This window comes from Macrotis lagotis, chromosome 1 (assembly GCF_037893015.1).
Source record: "Macrotis lagotis isolate mMagLag1 chromosome 1, bilby.v1.9.chrom.fasta, whole genome shotgun sequence".
Lineage (NCBI taxonomy): Eukaryota > Metazoa > Chordata > Mammalia > Peramelemorphia > Peramelidae > Macrotis > Macrotis lagotis.
In genome coordinates, this window is record NC_133658.1 from 326,931,510 (window position 1) to 326,953,026 (window position 21,517).

Genomic DNA, 21,517 nt, shown 5'->3' on the forward strand with positions numbered 1-21,517 from the left:
GGTTGGGCCAAGGCAGATGAAGCCTAGAGACCCAGCTAGTAAAGACAGAGGCAAAAATGTTTTCCTGTTTACAAAGTCCTTTCATCCCCATGGTCCAGAAGAGTGTAAGAATAACTACCAGGTGAAGAAAATGAGTTAGTTACATTTACTTACAAACTTATTAACTATTCACTATTGTGAACTGAGCCTTGGGTTCAATGCCAGTAATACAAATTTACACCTATAAATTTAAATCTAACTATAATTGTTAGCTTGGTTTTTTACTGTGTACAGAGCACTTTATTCACCTTATTTCATCTTAGCCTCAAAGCTTGAGATAGACAGTGCAGGCATTATTGAGCTCAATTTGAGGAAATTAGGGTCCAGGGAAAGAAATATAAAAGTCATATAGCAAGTAAGTATTAGATCCATAAAATGACTCCAGACTACAGGTCCAGTTCTCTTTTCCTTTTCTCCCAGGCAGCCTCTAATAACAATATTAATGGAGAGTTGTCCATAGATATTCATCTCATAATTTACTCCAGGTTAGGAAGCTGACTAGATTAGAGGCAGGTTTTGGGGGGTAATAAAGCAAGGAAGAATTAGAATAACTCACATTTCTGTCCTACTTGAACATTCAAATAGCATAAGATCGGGAGGGCAAGGTTTATTAGTATCAATTTCTAGATGAAGAAACTGAGGCTCAGGGAAAGGAAGACTTGCCCAGGGTCACACAGCTAGAAAATACCAGAGATGGGATTTGAATGTACTGATTCACTCAACAAACACTTATTAAGCATGTTTTACAGGCCAGGTAGTATGCTGGAAAACAGAGTTAAGTCTCTTGGTACTAAAACAATCCTTCTTTCCAACAAGTCTCCATTTTTGTTCTAAAAGGTTTAAGGCTGAGCCAGGAAGGGCTTGGTTCCATTTGTTTGGCCCCCTTAATGGCAGAGATGGAACTGGTCCTCACTCCTTCCTTTATTCTATTTGCCCTGAAGAAGAGAAGGTATAGAAGGGAACAAAGATTTCTTTTCTTGGTAGCCTGGGATTTTCAGACTCCAGATTTCATTCAAATAAGATTTAAGGGAAAAATTGTGCCCCATATTTGACCCAATATGGAATTTTGCTTCTACTCTAGTCATTAGTCCCTTACTCTGTTGCCATCTTGAAGAAGTCAGACACTCTCACCTCTTCCAGGGTATTCATCTGAGAGGCCACTTTGTTGATATAGGCATGGACTTTCATCAGGTCCATACTGTACAACGTTCCTTCCAGGAGGTCGACCATAGATTGGAGCTATAAAGAAAAAAGGTCACAGTTCTTCAAATATCCAGATTTCACATCTAATGCCCCTACTTGGGGTCCCAAAATGTGTTGCAAGATAGTAAGATTCCTGTTAAGGGAAGTATTTGAGCAGAAGTTGGATAAACACTTGTTGGGGATGGTGTAGAGGATTCATACTACAGCAAGTAGTAGAACCAGATGACCTCTGGCTCAGGAAGCTTTGACAGTAACAAGTATTCCTGTCACTTTTAACTTCTCAGCAAGTGAGGTTCCATTGCTGTTGAACTAGAATTAGTTTCCACCAAGAATCTACTTCAGGGGCAGCTAGGTGGTGCAGTGGATAGAGTACTGGCCCTGGAGTCAGGAGGACCTGAGTTCAAATACTGGACTTTGAGCAAGTAAAGGAAGTTTTAGGGAGGCAGGGTTCAGTCTGAAAAAGGAAGAACTAAAAAAAAAATAAAAAAAAATAAAAGAAATAGGAAAGAACTTCCTAACAGTTAGAGCTCCCCATCATTGGGAAGATTTGCCTCAAAAGACAGTGAGTCCCTCAGCACTGTGGGTATTCAAATTGTAAGAGAGATATACATTAGGTAAGGGATTTAACTAGATGACTTCTGAGGTCTACACTTCCCATACTAGATTTCTTTGACATTTTGGTTTTAAGGAAAATTGATCTAGTGGTGAAAGAATGCTGAACCAGTACTCAGTAAACCTAGGTTCCAGTTGGGATTCTGCCACCAATTCACAATGTGACCCCAAGGCAAGACATTTCCCCATTCTAGTTTTTCTAATCTGTAAAATGATGTTAGATTACAGTTTCTCTCAGTTTTGACAATCTTTGTTCCCTTGAAGTACTATGTTTCAAAGTACTTTTGAACCCTAACATTCTATTTTCTAAGATCTCTTCTTATTATCTAAAAGCTCTTACAGTTTATGTTTCTGAGGTTCCCTCCACCCCTGATATTCAATATTCTGAGCTTCCTTCTAGGCCTCACATTCTATATTCTAAAGTCCTTTTCCAGCATTAACAATTTCTATTTTTTAAGGTTCCTTCTAGACCTCATATTGTGGGTTCTAAGGAGCTTTTTAGCTCATGATCTATGTTTTCATGTTTCTTTAGTCTTCATAGTTTGTGATCTAAGGCCCTTTTCAACTTTTTTTGACTCAGCACTTTCCATTCTGAGGTTCCTTCCAAGTCTAACAATTTATGTACTAAAATACCTTCCAGTTCTAATATCTAATATTCTAAGTTCCCTTGTTCTGATAGTCTACACCCTAAAGGCTCTCTTAGCTCTAACAATTTATGGTTTACAGTCCTTTTAGCTCTAATGTTCTATGTCGTTTCCTTCCAAACTTAAAATTCTCTTTTAAGGTTATTTCCAGTCATTGTATTCTATGTTCTAAGAACTATTCTTGTTCTAAAAGTTCACATTTTAAGGTTTCTGTCTGCCAAAAGTGCATGATAGCCAAAAATCAATTCCTCATAAGAGTCTAAAGCTGGTAATCAGTGTGTTTGGTGGATTAGGGTCCCTTCCTCAGAATGCACCTGAGGCCTTGGCTCCTGGGCACTCTTACTGCTTTCAGTTCTCCTCCCTTCTCTTGGTCCTATGCCCCTTTCCCATATGTGTTTGATGCTTCTTTGCTGGGTCTGGGGCCCACACACTTTCCCTCATTGACTCCATAGCTCAGGTCTCCCCACACCAAACTGGAAAAATGATGAGACAAAAAGCACACACCCAGGACATTATCCTGATTGAACTTTAACTGAAGTCACTGTTCTCTTGGGAGGGGGTGGAAAGGCTGGCATGAGAAGCCAAAGGACTTCTGTGTGTGTGTGTGTGTGTGTGTGTGTGTGTGTGTGTGTGTGTGTGATTATTACACAAAACAGCTCTTGAGGAGAGGGACATCAAAAGCCATGACCACAAAAAAGCTGCTCCCAGCTCCTTGCCTCTCTCCTCTCTCCCATCTCTGCAAATATTCCATTTCCCCTATTCCCCACTATTATTTTCCCACCTGTCTTCCAGCCTTTCTTGATGTATATACCCACCCCATCCAACCGTTGCTCCAAAGATTGTTCTTCAGTCCCCCAAACTCTCCCCTCCCTAATATCTGTCATTTCATGACATTTGCTTCTCTTTCCAAAGTCTTGCTTATTGGCAAGGCTGCCCTTCTCTGGAAGCCTCCTAAATCTCCAACCTCAATAACATTCATCCCTCCCCTCAACCAATGCACACAGGAAACATGGGTTTGACTCTTGCACTTTCCTTAAGCCTCAAGGGACAGAGCTGATCTTCAGCTCTCTGGCTCAATTTCCTGGGGCTGGAGTCTGACTCACTCCTCTCTTCTCCACCCCCTAAAAAAGAGGGCCTGAGATCTAGGACCTGGAGAAACACCCTTACTAAGAGTCTGGATGGGAGTGAAAAGCAAAGCTCTGCCAAAACCCTAAACAAAAAGAATGTACAAGTGACTCCCTGGAATTTCTTGGACAGACATTGAAACCCATGTGCTCCTAGCAGTTAGAGCAAAAAAGACAATGTACTAGGAAGAAGGCCTATATTCTGATCTTCAATCCTAATTATCTGGGTAACCCTGGACAAATCTCTTTCTCTCTCTGGGCCTCAGTTTCTTTATCTGTAAAATGAAGGAGCAGTCTATGTAACTCCTAGGGTCCCATTCTATATACTAAGATTCAAACTAAACATTCTTCATTCAAGGTCTATTTTGGTAGGACCCAGGTGGTTTTTTTTTTGGGAGGGGGTAAAGTGAGGCTGGTGACTTTGCACAACCTTCCCTCACTTAAATCCAATTCACTTGCATGTCATGGCATCACCTCCCTGATGCCATGAGAAAATTAGGGTTATGGCACCCCCCTGACCCACATGTGTGGAAAATCTGCATAAAATTTTTTGGCCTTCCCTTCATACCAGAAAAGAAGTCTGAATTCTTTTTTCTTTTTTTAATGGGGTAATTACAGTACCTTATTATAAAAGTTGGGTTGATATATAATATCATACATATATTTTATGCATTTATAAGTTTTTAAACTTTTTCTGTCATCTATTGACCTTTGCATGTTGTCTGCAGCTTTCACAAAACTCTCAGAAAATTCCCATTTAATTTCTTATGCCAATCTATGAAATAGCAGAACCTCTGTGAGGATAATCAGGATATGGAAAGGATAACTGTATTCTAAGGTACCTTCCTTCTTTTACACTATATGATTCCATAACTTACTCAGATTAGAGTTTTGGGAATTTATTGAGATTGGCAACTTTCCATTGGAGAAGTGATTTGCCACTTTGATTGAGTATAAGTTGTGTTTTTGTGATGAGGTACTGCTGAATATTGGAAGGTTACCCCTCACGTGTCCTGTAATCACCTGAATTTGGCCCTGGGCCTGCTTCCCTTTTAGCCTCTGCACCCTGCAGACACTGTGGCAGCTTCCCTTTCCCAGGTGAGCCTCATTCTCCATACCTTGAAGAGTTCTGGTGCTTGTTTCTTGATCTTTTCCATCTTCCATTCATTCTCACAGGGGTTGAGGGAAGAAGGGGGAGCTGTGCAAGAACAGCGGCAATCTGCCCCGGAACTCACAGTTTCCACTGTGTAAAAGTCTTCCACTCTCATACTCCCATTGCGGACACGGCTGCAGGCGTCTTTGCTCAGGGGTCTCAGGATGCACTTGCAGCGGCAGTCAGAGCCCTCTGAAGTCATCCGAACTTGGTCTGTATCACCAAACACCTGGAGAGATAGCAGAGCAGAGGTTCTTTGGGGAGATACAGACAGGATACTGGGGAGAGAAATGCTTATTTAACCAATAGGTTGAGGAGGCACATGTAGGGTCACCAACATTACTGAAGTTGAAGGGTTCCTTCTAATTTCCCTTTTATGGGAAGTGAAGGAAGAGACAAGTGAACCTATTCTGGACCTGATTCTCACCAATAAGAAAAAATTGGCTGCTGAATTAGAAAAATTGACTACCTTTGGGGGAAGTCTTCTTACTCCATCTTAAAATCTCTGAAAAGGGAGGAGAGGAAATGCATGTATAGTCTGACAAGCATCCTAGATTTTCAGAAAATAGATTTTAAAACATTCAGAGATAGCTAGGTAGGAATCCACTGTCCAAAATTCTACAGAGGAAGTCAAGACAAAGGGTTGGAAAGCTCTCAGGAATGAAGTTCTGAAAACAGAAACAACTCCAGTGAGGAAGGAAAGAGGGTGTTCTGTATAAATATCAATGTAAACTTTAAGAAGGATATAAAGGTGGTAGAAGCAAGGATGGGTAATGGATCCAAAGTGCTTCAGGGTCTTGTAAGAAGAGTGTAAAGAATGTGAAAGTTCAAAACAAGTTGAGACTGACAGTGAGAAGGGCATTTTAGTCCTATTAGGCAAAACAAGATAAGACAGCTATTCAGGAAGGTTAGAACAATGATAATGGATATTTAGAATTAGATATTTAGAGAAGAGAAGGCAGAACTACTCAACTAATTTAATTTTTTTTTTCTGTTAGGAAAAATGATCCTGGACTAGAAAATTATTAATAAGGAATTGGAGCCCAAGTTAGGTAAGGAGATAATAAGAGAATGCTTGACTGCTCTTTATGAATTTGAATCACCAGATCTGAATGAATTACATCCCAAAGTACTAAAGGGAATAGCAGATGTAATTACCAAGCCAGACACAGAAATCTTTGAAAGACTGTGAAGATTGGGATTTATGCTTCAGGACTGAATAAGGACAAATGTCCCAATTTTCAAAACCAGGACAAAGGCAGAGTTTGTTGTTTATAGAGCACTGAGCTTGTTTCAATTCCTGGAAAAATATTAGAAAATATATTAAAGGGATGGGTTGTGAATATCTAGAAAGGCAAGCAGGAATGAGGCTACATGAACTTCCCAAGAACAAATCTTGGCAGACCAGCCCCATCTCCTAACAGCAGAGAACGGAAGAAAAGCACCAGTTTTGTCACTGTCTACCAGCATGAGTGGGAGCAGTTTTCTCAACTGTAAAATGAGGGAAGGGAACTGACTGGTAGCTGAGGTTTCTTCCCTCTATAAATCCATGATCCTAGGATTATAGGAAGAAGCATGGTGGTGCAGTGAATAGAGCACTGGATCTGGAGGCATCTGGAGGATCTGAATTCAAATCCAGCTCAGAGACTCACTAGCTGTTTGACCCTGAGCAAGTCACTTACGTTATATTTGCCTCAGTTTTCTCAACTGTGAAATGGAGACCATATGGTCATTGTGAGAATCAAATAAAGTAATATTAGTAAAAGCACATAGGAGATTGTCTGGTACACAGCAGGGGCTTAATAAAAACATTTCCTTCCTATGATCCCTCCTGTTTTGGGACAGGGTTACTTGACTAATGGATTATGAAAATGTTGACAATGTCTTTCATGCTAATCTTGTGGACAAGATGAAGAGTTTGGGGCTAGACAAGAGCAGAGTCTGTAGATTTAGACCTGGTTGAATGAGTCCTAAGGATTTCAGAGGGAGGAGAAAGAAGGGAAAAAGACTTTATTTAGCACCTACTCTGTGGTAGACCCTGAGCTAAGTACTTTGCAAATATTTCATTTGATGTTCATAACAACTTTGTGAAATAGGTCTTGTTATTTCCATTTTTCAGTTGAAAAAACTGAGGCAGACTTGCTCAGAGTAACAAAGCTAAGCAACAGTCTGGATTTGCACTAAGGCCTCCCTGACTCCAGCCCATCACGCTATCCATTGAGTTATCTACCTCTACCCCCTCAAGGTAAATATCTACTTGGAAGAAGGTCTCCAGTGAAGAATGCCCCAAAGGTCTGTCCTGGGCTTTGTGCTTACTTGACCATGTTATAAATGACTAGGATAATGGTATAGATTGCATGTTTATCAGATGTGGAGATGGAACAAAACTTGGGGAGATGACTGATCAAAAGATGCAGCCAGGATCTCAAAACACCTCCATGAGCTAGAATAATGGACTGAATCAAGATAAAATTTAATAGTGGTAAGTATAAAGGTTTAAAAAAATACTAGTGATTGTGAAGATCTAGAGGTCTTTGTAGACTGCAAGCTCAGTTCAACATGATAATCAGCAAATTTAATTAAACCTTATGTTGACTAAAGAGAATAGTAGCTAGAGTTTGGGCAATGATAGTCTCACCATTCTTTACCCTGGCCAGGACCCATCTGAAAAGTTGTGTTTAGTTCTTCCTGCCATGTTGAGAAAGAAGACTAATAAACTAGAAAGGGCCCAGAGCAAGGCAACTGGAATGATGAGGAACTTCAAAATCATGCTACGTGAAGAATGTTGGAAGAAACAAAAATACTTCTGGGTCTTAGGTTCATCTTTAGATAAATAGGAATAATAATCATCCTACCTTTAATTACAAAGTACTCTGTAAACTTAGGAGGAAATGTATGGAAATGAAAAGCAGTCTATTCCCTGAGTGATACTTCCCTTATCTGGGTCTCAGTTTCCCCTTCTATAAAATCAGATGGTTGGACTAGTTCTTTACTTGTTCTAATTTCTATGATTTTGTTAACTGTAGAGGGCTAGAGAAATGTGAGTTTTTAATAGGAAAATCACTTCTACTCTTCCAACTTCATTTCTTCATCTGCAATATGGGAATAATAATATTTACATTCCCTACCTCATAAAAGTCACTAATTTTTTTTGTAATCAAGTACAGAAATGTGGGCTTGTTGCTTTTATGATTTGTTATGGATTCCCACTTTTATAATGATGATGATTAGTGTTCATCTTTTAAAAAGTTTCTTTTTCTACAGTCTTACTTCTTCAGTGAAGATTAAAATCCAGGGGTCAAGACCTATAGTCTTACTTCTTCAGGGTCTTGACCCCTGGGATTTTAATCTTCCCTTTTCCTTTTGGGGAGGTTTTTGAAAGGGAAGGCTAGAAATAATGATACAACTCTAATCTCATAACTCTGTGGGGAAGAGAGACCAGTCCTGAACTGGGAGCTCTGGGACTATTGGAGGAAGTTTTTGGTAACAAGAACTTTCTGGCAAAATTTACTTTTGAAACTGCCAGGTCATTATCTCCTATCTGTTAATGGTTAACACCAGGCCAGCATGAGGGCTCAATGTTTGCCACATTCCACAGTCCCAGGAGCTTTTAAATACTAATCCTATCTAATCAATCACAGAATCTTATACGCTACCAGAGCTGGATGGGACATTAGAACATAGATTGTTAAAAACAAAGAAGATCGAATGTAGAATGAAAGGGGATCTTAGATACAGATGGAGCCTTAGATTTTTTTTTTCTCAAAAAGGATCATGACATCAGGGAGTTGAGCCCTGTGCTCTCTCCCCCAGAGCCATCGGGATCCAGTGATAAGACATAGATCAAGACAACAGGAGATAGGGGCACCTAGATGATGCAGTGGATAGAGTACCAACCCTGGAGTCAGGAGGACCTGAGTTCAAATACGACCTCAGCCACACAATAATTGCCTAGCTGTGTGACCTTGGGCAAGTCACTTAACCCCACTGACTTAAATAAATAATTTTTTTTAAAAAGGATGGCAGGAGATATCCCTAGATGCAGTGGGAGACTTTGTATCTTTTTTTAATCTTAGGTCTTTAACTTAGCTCAGTTTGAGCAAAGCAATACCCATTCGATGATTAAGACTGGGTCAGAAAAGGAGGCAAAAATTACACACAAACAAAAAATAAATGGGAAGGGAAGTATCTGGCCAAAACAGAAACAATTGCTAGTTACATTGCTCTTAGTCAATCAGACCAAACAATGACAAAGTGGGGCTTGGTCTGGGACCTGCTGTTGGCAATTTTGTGAGAGCCCAGTGATTTGGGTTTAAGGTATGTTCCTTAAGAAATGGTTTTCAGTGATCAAAATTTACATTCCTAGGGGTGGCTAGGTGGGGTAGTGGATAAAGCTTTGAAGTCAGGAGTCCCTGGATTCAAATCCGGTCTCAGACACTTAATAATTACCTAGCTGTGTGGCCTTGGGCAAGCCACTTAACCCCATTTGCCTTGCATAAAAAAAAACAAACCTAAAAAATTTACATTCCTTTATACAGAGCATCCACAGGTAAGGGTATGATATCATCCTATGTGGATAGAGGGAAGAAAAGGGAAGGGAAGGGAAAGGAAAGTAGAAAAAAGAAGGTTAAAGCAACAGGCAGGAAGGAAGATAGAAAGAACATTGAGGGTCAGAAATAGAAGGGAGAATAAAACAAATAATATTAGAGCTGGAAGGGATGTTAGAACATAAAATATCTGATAAAGGCCGTAGTCTTTAATTCCTTAATTTTAATTGAGGAAACTAAAATCAGGAAAATGAGGCCCTGAGTGAGCTCTGAATCCTGCCCACATCACATAGATGATAAGTGGCAGAGCTAAACCAACACTCAAGTACTTTGACTCATCCTCTAGCTCTCTGTACTAAATGGGGGTGCCTCTGAACCCCATAAGATTACCCGCCAAGGGGCTCCAGACTCTCAGAGAAGTGGTGTCCTTGCTTCTGCCCCTTCACAATCCCAGCCTTCTGCCTCTCTGGCCACTCTCATCTGTGTTTGATGGGGCCCTAGCAAAAGGGGAGCTGACAGAGATTGGGTGTGGGGGACTTAACTGGAGCCTCCCCCATTACTGGGCAGGAAAAGCTGTTTAGCTCATCTGCCCAAGCAGCAACCATCTGCTACATTCTTTCCCTCAGTGATGAGGTGCAACGTCCTATGTGGTGCAGGGAGGTTGGCAAGGCTTACTCAGGCCCACTGATGGGTCAGTTTTCAAGCTGGTCTGGAAATAGCCTTTGGTAATAATCCTGGGTTTCCAGGAGGGGAGCCCCTCCTCATCCCACCCGGAGTCAAATCCTGCCCAGCTGGCTCATGCCTCCTATCCCCCACCCACCTCCTATCCTTCTACCACCCATCTTTTCATTTCACTAAGGACAAAGCCCTGTACGTCAAATACTTGGAGGTGGAGCTGAATCTGAATTCCTTCCTTTCCTCCACTAATTTACACAATGAAGGAAGATTCCTAACAACAGCACATTAGAGTTAGATGGAACCTCAAAACAGAGAATGTTAGAATATAGAATAGTAGTTTAGGGCAGGAATAGACCTTAGAATGTTAGCTTCTAAAACAAAGAGTGTGAGTTGGCAGTAACATTAGGGGGTCTATTTTCTTTTTTCCAAGCCCTTCATCTGGGGAAAAAAAAAAAAGGAAATAGAGACTCAGAGAGAGTAAGCAACTTTCCGAAAGTTAGGATTAAATAAGAATGGAGCTAAAATTGGAACCCAGTTCTCTTGCCTCCCAATCTAGGGCTCATTTCATGACATCGTTTTATAAAGGATCAAGAGAGCTTTTACATGACTGTGTTCCCAGGCATCCTGGGGAGTCATTTGGTGACTTTTTATATCTGGCTCTTTTTCTTAATCCTGTCCTCCCTCCAGGCAAACCTGGAAAATGTGTTTCTTCAAGTCCAGATCTCCCTGGTTCCTACTCTCCTCTTTCACTCCCACTTCAACCCATGAAACAAAACTCCTCACTGCCCACATAGATGGCTGCTGTCCTCATTTTCTTGGTGGTTTTTCTATAAACAGGACCTGAGATGCTTACAAGTAGTTCACAATGGAATTCAAAAAACATCAGGGGAAAAATTAGTGGTTTTACTGAAAACGAGTCAATTAGACTCTGGGAAGGATTAAATTTTGTAGGGAACACTGGTGCCAAAGAAAGTTGCTATTCTCCCTTTTTATGCTTTGTATTTCTTCTCCAACCCCTCACCTCCTTCCATAAAGATATCCTGCCACCTACTTGGAAGGTGATTCTGTCCTAAAAGCCTGAAAATCTGGGCACTGGAGCTATTGTTTGAGGTAGTTTAGTCACTTTAAAATTAAGCTATGAGGCCCAGTTTATATATAATGCAAATCATCTAATTGTAGACATATTTCCCCAGTTCCAATCTCTTTGATTTTCTCTCTCTCCCTCTCCCTCTCCCTCTCTCTCCCCACTCCATGCTAAACTTGGGATCAACTGACATGGGTATGAATCTCAACTCTCACATTTACTAGCTCAACAATTCATGTTATCTCTCTGACCCTCAATTTCCTCATCTGTAAAGTACAGTAAATAATCCTTATTTCCTACCTGTCTCAGAGGACTTGGGAAAAAATGTATTATACATCTTAAAACACTATAGAAATGTGTACTTTCTGTAAAATGAACTAGTTGGATTAGAATCAAAGATTATTAACCAGGGTTCTCTGAACTAATTTTTTACATTTTGATAACTATATTTCAATATACTATTTTCTTTTATAATTTGGATTTATTTATTTTTAAGTCTGTAATTTTTACCCAAATGAAATAATATTTGTAAAGTGTTTAGCACAGTGACTGGCACATGACAAACAATAAATGTTTGCTCCTTTTCCCCTTAGTTAATACATTTAAAAATATTATTCTGAAAAAGCATTCATAGGCTTTATCAAATTAGCAAAGAAATGTATGACACTAATAAGGTTAACCCAGGACTAGAGGATCATCTCTAAGGTTGGTTCCAACTCTCAATCTTTTAATCTTCCATTACTTCTCCTCCTCCTCCTCCTATTATTCCTACAATATTCCTCCTCCTCTCCCTATTCCAATTAATTTGTTTTATTTTATTTTGTTTTGTTTTTGCAAGGCAATGGAGTTAAGTGACTTGTCCAAAGTCACACAGTTTGGTAATTATTAAGTATCTGAGATCACATTTGAACTCAGGGCCTGCTGACTCCAGGGCTAGTACTCTATTCACTGTGCCACAAAGCTGGCCCTACTCCTATTAATAGTAATACCTTTGCTCTTCTCTCTCCTCCTTCTCCTCCTATTACTATTATCTGGGAGATATCATCCATTCTCAATGCTCCAAATATTGTCTTGCTCTTCAGCCTCCTTTACCACTTTCTTTTCCTTCTCAAGTTTCCTAAGCATAAATTCCTAAGTTCATAACTTTGGAATTGGAAGGAAACTTAGAGGTCATCTAATTCTTCCTCCTTATTTTATAGACTGAGAGAAGTGAAGTGACTTACCCAGGGTAAGGGACAGGTCTGAGGTCTGAACCCAGATCCTCTGACTCAAATGCAATCTTCTATGTGAATCTTTTCCTTATCCCTAAACTGCTAGAGGCCTCATTCCCCAAATTACTTTATTATATAATAACATACTCATTTTGAGTATCTTTTGGCCATGTCTCCCACCTTTGGAGTAAGCTCCTGGACGAGTGCTCAGCAGAGTGCCTGGCATACAACAAGTGCTTAATAAATGCTTGTTGATTGACTGCACCCCCCTGCTGAGGCCTGGTTGGTTGGCTGGTTCTTGTCCTTCCTTACCAAAGAAGACCAAAACAACATCACTATGTTTGAGACAAGTTATAGTGTGTCCAACTACGGCTGATCAGCCAATAAGAGCTTGAAATGCTCTACCAGAAGTTGGGCACAAATAGTTCATGTGAACACCTGGGGTAGGTACTCTAAACTTACAGATGTCGCATGTCCTTTGAGCCACTTCAATTCTGCCTTCTTCCTAGAGTGCAGCACCCTCACTGATGAGGGCATGCCATGCTGGGCAATCCTGTGCCAGTGTCTTCCATGCTGTATAATCAATTTAAGTTCTTCAATGAGACCTTCAGGGAGTCTCAGTATCACTTCTTCTGACCCCCTTGTGAGCACTCACCCTGTATAACTCTTCTTTCTCAATATTCTTTCCCTTTGTAGTCTAATTCACTCTCATGGACTCAATGATTGCTTCTTTTTAGATTAATCTCAGTTTTATATTTCTAATCTTGATCTACTTTCTAATATAGAAATCCTTGTGATTAACTGCTAAATACTTCCAACTAATTGTCCTTCTGGCACCTCAAACTCAGCATATCCCAATCTGAATTCAGCATCTGTCTCACTATATCTGCTCCTCCCCATGACTTCTTTATTTCTATCCATGACATCATCATCTTGATTTCTTGATTTCCATTTAGGCTGGAATCCTTCATATTTCCTTCTCCCCCCAACCCCTACTATTGAATACTTCCATATTCAATCAGTTGTCAAGCCTTCTTGAGAGTTTCTTCAAGAAGTCTCTTCCAATATTTTTCTCCTCTTCTTTACCACACCGCTATCACCCAAGTTCTGGTGCAGAGAAAGAGCATTAATTCTGAAATCAGAAAACCTGGGTTCAAATCCCATTTCTGAGCATACTACTTGAATGACATTGGGTAAATGAGTTAAGCTCTCTGGTCTCAGGGTACTCATCTGTAAAATGATGGGTGAGGTAGAGGTGATGATCTCTGAAATCCCTTTCAGGTTTAGATTTATTCTATTATAACACAGTGAGCTCCCTCTTTATTCTTCCAATTCTTCTTTATTTAGTTGCCAGCTTCATCAGATTGAAACTTGGGTTTCCCAGTGACTTGCTCATGATCTCACAAACAGTAAGTGATAGAACAAGAATTTGAACTCCTGAGTGTTCTGGCTTTAAATCCAGTCCTCTTTTCATTATACTGAACCACATCCAGGCTCAAGGCATAGCTGTATTTTTTTTTAGGTTTTTGCAAGGCAAATGGGGTTAAGTGGCTTGCCCAATGGCCATATAGCTAGGTAATTATTAAGTGTCTGAAACCGGATTTGAACCCAGGTACTCCTGACTCCAGGGCCAGTGCTTTATCCACTGTGCCACCTTAGCTGCCCCATGCTGTGAGTATTCTTTAAACAAATCCTATGCCATCTCAATATTCACGTGTCTTCACCTTATACAAGGCTCTCCACCCAAGTCTCTATCCTTATTTCTCCATTTTAAATGAACTATCCAGTCCAGTCTATATTTTCCTTGTTTTTTTTTTCTGCTAAGGAGAATGATCTTTGGTTTGTAAAGGATTGAACAAAAATCATTAACAGAGAATTGAGCCTAAGGTACATGAGAAGATAGAAGTCCCTAGTAGCCACCCTTGATGTATCAGTCAGTTGACCTAAATGAAGTAGATCCCAAGTGACTGAAAGAACAATCAGATGCCACTATTGAATTATTGTTAGAGATCTTTGAAAGATTGTGGAAAATGGAATATATCCCACAGGACTGGAAAGGGGCAAATAGTGCTTTAATTTTCTAAAAAAAAGGGAAGATAGTAAAATCTGAAAACTATAGAATGGCATCTCATTTTTTCTGTGCTGAGGTGGGAGTTATGGGTCTTGGCCTCTACAGATTACTGAAACATAATTTCAATTCCTGGAAAAATTCTAGAACATATTATTGAAGGGGTGATTTTTTTTTTATATCTAGGAAAGGAAACCATAATAACCAAGAGCTGCCATGGTTTCTTCCAAAAACTTTCATGAAATACAAATCTCATTTTTCTTTTAATTGACTGTGTTCAAAGACTACTAGATTAGGGTAATATAGCAACTATTCTTTTTTTCAACAATATACTTAACAATGCCTGTCATGCTATTCTTAAGGCCAAGATGGAAAGATATGGGCTAGATGAGAGTACATTAAGTGGATTCAGATCTGGTTCAGTAATTGTTCTTAAAGAGTGTTGGGTTGATGTCCTTTGTGTCATGCCCCAAAGGCTTATCCTGGGCCCTATGCTGTTTAACATTATTATAAATAACTTGGATGGCAGCATGGATGGCATGCTAATAAAATGTGACATAAAACTTTGTAGGACGGTATCCAAAAAGACCTCCATAAAGTGAAATTTAATAAATAAAAAGTCCTTCACTTGGAATTTAAAAAAAAATCAGTTCCACACATATATAACAAGAGACATATGGTGGTTAGACAATAGTTTCTGAGAACAAGGTCTGGGGATTTTAATGGATTGCAAGCTCAATGTGAGTTAGCAATGTAACATGTCAACCAAAAATGCAAATCTTGAACTTTATCAGGAGAAGAATCTTTTCCATAAATTGGAAGAGGACCATATTCATTTCCCTTGATCAGATCACATCTAGGGTACTATATTCAGTTCTGGGAATCACATTTTAGAAAATCATTCTCCACTGCCCTGGAGAAGATACAGGAGAAGAAGTAGGGTAACCAGGAGGGTAAAGAGCTTTTTGATCATATCATCGAAGGAATGATATGAATGAACTGAAGACACTGAGTCTAGAGAAGAGAGGAGTCAGGGTTTGGCAAGATAGCTTACTTCAAATATTTGACAGGCTATCAAAAGGAATAGAGTTTAGATATATTCTTCATAACCTCAGGTGGCTGAACTAGGAGCAATGGCTAGATATTATAGAGGAGAAGATTTAGGCTTGATGTAAGGAAGAATTTCTTAACAAGTTACAGTTAACACAGTGCCTGGTATTATACATAGTAGGTACTTCATGAATACTTATTGATTGATTGCTCATTTATTACTGGGTTAGGTGCAAGGGGTAATAAATACCATAAAAGAAAGAATCCCTACTTGCAAGGCTTGAGAAGACACCTCTCTCCTCTCCATATGGAGGTGAGGAGCTATGGGTCTGGGACCTTTTAGATAATTCAAGACTATTTTGTTGGGTTGCTTAGTTATGCTGATTATTCTTTGTTATAAGAGATGACCCTCTTGGAAGACAAGGTGAAAGGATACATTTGAAAATGATTCTGATATAAAAACAAAATGATTCTGATATAAAACTTGCAACTAACCTCAAATGGAATGACCAACTTGGGAGGCAAAGGGAGGTTTGTCACTAGAGGTCTTCAAGTCAAACTTATTTGAATACTTGTTTGGACATTGTACAGGGAATTCCTGGTCAGTTAGAGACTGACTGGTCTCCAAAATCCCTTTTAATTCCATGATTCTGTCACAGAAAAAAATGCTTCGCCTTCTTGGTCCCCAGTGTTTACTCCCCAGCCTACCTCCTGCCATTTTATCTCTTGCCTATCTGCATCCTAGCCATCTTTCAACTCACTTAAACTACCTCACTTTCTCCAAGAAGCCTTCCTTGACATCTATAGCTCCCAGGAATTTTTCCTTCCTCTAAACTTCCACATACCACAGCTTGTCTGTGCCATTTATTTAATCATTATCTCTGCTCTCTGCAGAGCACTGCTCTCAGTGGCTGAGGTAGAGACAAAGTTTAGGTTGCTGCATTCATTGGGCTTACACTAAAATTGGGAGTGACATAAATTTAGAATAAGGGAAAGATCAATGAATTTGGACATGGGTTCAACATTAGTTCTATTATTACTAGTGTAACTAGACAAATCACTTTCCTCTTTGGACCTCAGTTTCCCTGTGTATAAAAAGGAGGATGAGATGAACAGAACCAGAAAAACGTTGTATACCCTAACAGCAACATGGTGGTGATGATCAACCTTGATGGACTTGCTCATCCCTTCAGTCCAACAACCAGGGACAATTCTGAGCTATCTGCAAAGGAGAATACCATCTGTATCCAGAGAAAGAATTATGGACTTTGAACAAAGGCCAAAGACTATTACCGTCAAATTAGGAAAAAAGTGTTATATTATTATGTAATTTTACTATCTCATACTTTATTTTTCCTCCTTAAGGATATGATTTCTCTGTCATTACATTTAACTGAGATCAATGTATAACATGGAACCAGTGTAAACACTAACAGAATACCTTCTGTGGGGGGTGGGGGGAGAGAAGCAAGAATGGGGGAAAAATTGTAAAACTCAAAATAAATAAAATCTTTCTTTATTAAAAAAAACAGGAGGATTAGATGATCTCCATAGCCCTTTCTTGCTCCTGAAATTTTCTTTGTCCTGTCTGGAGATTATAAACTCCATGATAAGAATAAACCTGAAAAAGATTTAATGTGCAATCTATAAATGGTTATCAAGTGATTGGTTGTTAAAGTTCAATCCATATTACAATATATCAAGCACAAAGAAATCCCAGTAATCTCTTGTATCAGGCTAGATTTATTCAGAATGGAAAAATTTCTGGTTGGATTCTGTTATCAAGCTTGTAGGACTTGAAAATCACCAGGTCTCAGCTGCCAGCTGATACCACCACATTGAGTTCTCTTCCTCTCCTACAGTCAGAATCAGTTATTTCCTAACAGTGTTTGATGGTGGAGCACAATGTCTATTGTCTGTCAGTCAAGGGAAATGCTGAGAGATCTGGCTCTTCCTCAGCTGGAGCCAGTGGCTGGAGTTTGCCCTCTGTTAGGGTGTCTGTTGCCTACTTTTATCTTCATCTTCACCTTCATGACTGGAGTTTGCCCTCAGTCAGAGTGTCTGTCCCCTACTTTATCTTCATTTTCACTTTCAACCACCCTTCTAGGACAAAGTTTTCCCAGACTGGAAATCAGGGTCTGCCAAAAACCACACATTTAGGCTCTGTGACCCTCCCCAACTAATCAATACCTCCTTCCCTCCCACCTCTGTATGAATGAACTTCCAACTTTCACAGTCTAATTGGCACTATGCCCCTGATTGTCTTTTGCTATCTGTTTCCTGGCTTGCCTCTTTTTCAGGTTTCCCTGTCTCCCTGACATCTCTGTCTTCCCAGTCTCTCTCCTCCCCCTTCCATTTCTCTCTCTCTCCTACCCTCCCTACTTCTCTCTCCCTTTCTTTATCCTTCCACTCCTCTGTCTCTACCCTCACCTCCACCCCCCATCCCTTCCCACATTTTGAAGACTTCAGTCTCACTTGAGTATACATTTGTGGCCACTAAACCACATCTAGTCCCCAATCCTGTTCAGGCTGTGACACAGATTATAGAGTTTCAGGAGCTTTGAGGAGTAGGGGATTAGGAAGAGCTGAAACTAAGGCAAGCAGGAGTCAAAGACTTTGCTGTAAATATGCCTGGGTTCTTGGGATCAAATGATTTTGAGTTGAAAGGAATCTTAGAAATCATCTTATCCAGCCCCCTCATTTTATGGATCAGGAAATCGAGATCTAAAGAGGGCGACTGGGGCGGCTAGGTGGCACAGTGGATAAAGCACTGGCCCTGGAGTCAGGAGTACTTGGGTTCAAATCCGGTCTCAGACATTTAATAATTACCTAGCTGTGTGGCCTTGGGCAAGCCACTTAACTCCATTTGCCTTGCAAAAACCTAAAAAAATAAAATAAAAAAGGGGGGGTGACTTAGCCATGGTCACAAAGGTAATATAAACAGCAGAACTGACATTTAAGCCCAGGCCTCTAACTCCAAACTGAGCTCCTACTACCACTGTTTGAGGGAAGAGGAAGGAAAAAGACTAAATGGGGGGGGGGGCGTAGCTAGGTGGCACAGTAGCTAGATTACCAGCCCTGGAGTCAGGAGGCCCTGAGTTCAAATCCAACCTCAGACACTGATACTTACTAACTATATGACCTTGAGCAAGTCACTTAACACCATTGCCCTACCCCTCCCCCCAAAAAAAGACAAATGGGAGGGAGAGTCTGAGATTAATAGGTGGAGAGAAGACATCCAGAGGTTGATTCCAGAAAGATTACCGGAAACAGAGAAACTGAAAAATGGGACTATTCCAGTGAGTATGAAGTGACCCAGAAGTGTTTTCTAGTAGAGAGCAAAGACCTAATTGGTGGGAGTTGCTAGAAAGAGAAGAACCCTTAGATGAAGAAACTCTTCAATGTATCCCTGAGAGAAACCCGAAAGAGAGGTTTTCAGGCAAAGAAGGCCCCATAAAGCGGGGAGCAGTGGGGTTGCTCCCCAGAGGTAGGTGGAAGAAGAACCTCAGAGGAATTAACAGAAGGCAAAGGACTCCATTGTAGAACTCCCAGAGACAGAGTGATTCAGCTGTGACCTCACAGCCAGAGACAGGTATTCCTGAAACAAAGGTGGACTCATGCAGGGCATCCTAGAGGAGAGGGTCCTCATGTCAGGTGACAGAAAGCACTATCTCCCTGTATAGGTCGTGATCCCATAGAAAATCCTACATACTCTGAGTCTGCCCTAACCCTAGCCCTGGCCCTGGCGATCAGAAGAGAGGGGGAGTGGTTGAGGGGGGTGAGGGGGTGACAGCTGCAAAGAGCTTTTCCTGCTCCAGCTTGTCCTGTTTCCAATTACACCCCCGGGCGGAAACTCCACAAGTCAAAGAAGAGCCACCTAAGCCCAGGAGGCCAGTAGGGCTGGAAACATGTGAGCAGAATCAGCCCTGCCTGATGCTGAGGGAAGGTCTGAGCCGGGGCCACCTCCTGCCAACTTCCTCCCAAACCCCACCTGCTCTCCAGGGACCCCAGGGGCGGCCTGGAATTGAATGAAGCCTGGCATGCCTGGGGCTAAGAGTTCCCCTGGCTTGTTACCAGCTGCTTCCTTCTCTCCCACCCCCAGTGTGCTGGCTGTTGGTTAATTCCTTCCTCAGACCTCTAACATCCAGTCATTGCCAGCTAAAAGGAGGCTACCTCCATCTCCATCCTCAGTTCATTGGTCTGAGGACTTGGATTAGCCACACCTCCTTGTCCTACCTCAACCCACTGCATAAACCTACATCTACTAGGACCTGCTAGTCTAAACTGCAGAGGAAATTAGATTCATGGGTTTCAAAAGCTGTGAGAAATCATAGGATCATGGAGTAAGAGCTGTAAGAGGCTCCCCAGATGTCATCTAGACCAGTCTTCTTATTTTAGACAAGAGAAAATCAGAGAGGGTAAGTGACTTTCCCAATATCACATAATAAGTGACAGTGCAAGGACCCTCTGATATGACATTGTTGTTTTTTTATGATATGCTTTTAGAGCTGAGAATGTCAGAATACACCGTGCCATCTAGCTACTCCTAAAACAGCCCTAAGAGACCATCTAGCTGAACATATCTTTGGATTTAGAGTAGAAAGGACCTTAGGGATATTTAGTCCAACCCTCTCATTTTGCAAAGAAATAGGTGAAAAAGTAACTTGTTAAAAGTTATATCAAAACAAATAAGTAGCAGGGCTGAGATATGAGGTTTCTTCCAATTTCAGCAAATAAATAATTCGGAAGTTAAGGTTTTATTTTTCCCAGTAAAGACAGACTTAGACCATGCTAACAAGAGTGACTCTTCCTATAGACAGTGAAGATTCCTGTTAAACAGAGGATGACAGAGATGCCTGACTTCTTAAATACTCACCACAGGAGCTCCAGCCACAAAAATCACCCACCTGGGACCAGGCTGTTTTGTTTGTGGTTTCTTAATTTATTTTAAATAAGTAAGTAATGTTTGGCTAACATAATAAATTTGAATTTTCATCTTTCTGTTTTCAATTTAAATTCATACGACTTCCTTCTCTGTTTAGAGAGACTAACAAAAAGACAGCAAAATGATGTGGATGCTTCCTGCATCCATGACATATAGCAAAGTGAATTAGTAGAAATAACTGTTTCAGAAGACCTGGGCAATGTAGAGCTTCAGAATGTTTGATTTAAAAGAGACCTTAGAATTTAGGACATTGAACATTCTAATACATTCTCATTAGTTTACAACTGGGAAAACTGAAATATAGAGAAGTGAAATGATTTGACCAATGACACCAAATGAATTAATGGTAGATCTGAGAAGGATTTTTTTTAACCCTCACATACAGAGACCATGTTTCCCCTACTCCTAATCCAATCAAACCTCCAATTTCAACCTAGCTCAAAGACCTCCATTTCTCTTCTGCTTGGTCCAGGTAGGCAGAATTAGGAGGAAAGGGCAGGAACTTGAAAGAGACAGATTTAGATCAACATCCAAAACTTGATCTTTATGACAAAAAATGAGGAAGCCTCACTAGAAGACTTCATTGGAAAAGTGGACAACTACTTAGGTGTTTTTAAGGAAATTCTTGGCCAGACAAAAGCTGAATCACATGACCCCTGATATCCCTTCCCATCTGAGATGCTTTGCTCCTTAACATTCTAACTCTCATGGTTTTTGGCCCATGTCCTAAAATTATATTAGGGACAGCTGGGTAGTACAGTGGACAGAGCACTGACCTAGAGTCAGAAACACCTAGGTGCAAATCCTGCTTCAGATGCTTACTAGTTATTCAAACCTGGAAAAGTTTCTTGACCATGATCTGCCTTAGTTTCCTCATCTGTGAAATACAAATAATAATAACACTTCCCTCCCAGGGTTGTGAGGATAAAATGCAGTAATATTTGTAAAGTACCTTTACAGCACTACATAAATGGTAGCAATTATTAATATATCCTATGTTCCTTTTCAACTTCTGGAAATTAAGTGCAATTGATATTTCCAGGGAATTTGAGCTAAATCACCTGCCATCTAGGAGTCAGAGAAAAGAGGTGTAAGAAAAAGTACAGGGATCTCCAGTCCCATTAGGAAGTCTTTCCCCCTCTTCTCCCAGGAGTGGTTC

At 40.4% G+C, this 21,517-nt stretch overlaps 1 protein-coding gene across 1 annotated transcript in view; it reads right to left on the reverse strand.

The window, feature by feature from the left end:
* Window positions 1-21,517, reverse strand: part of OLFML2A (olfactomedin like 2A) — a 45,752-nt gene that overhangs the window by 23,073 nt on the left and 1,162 nt on the right. The window contains exons 2-3 of the mRNA XM_074211596.1: window positions 4,741-5,004; window positions 1,171-1,278 (exon numbers count right to left, since the gene is read on the reverse strand). Of these exons, the coding sequence (XP_074067697.1) occupies window positions 1,171-1,278; window positions 4,741-5,004 (372 nt within the window). The remainder of the gene's footprint in view (window positions 1-1,170; window positions 1,279-4,740; window positions 5,005-21,517) is intronic.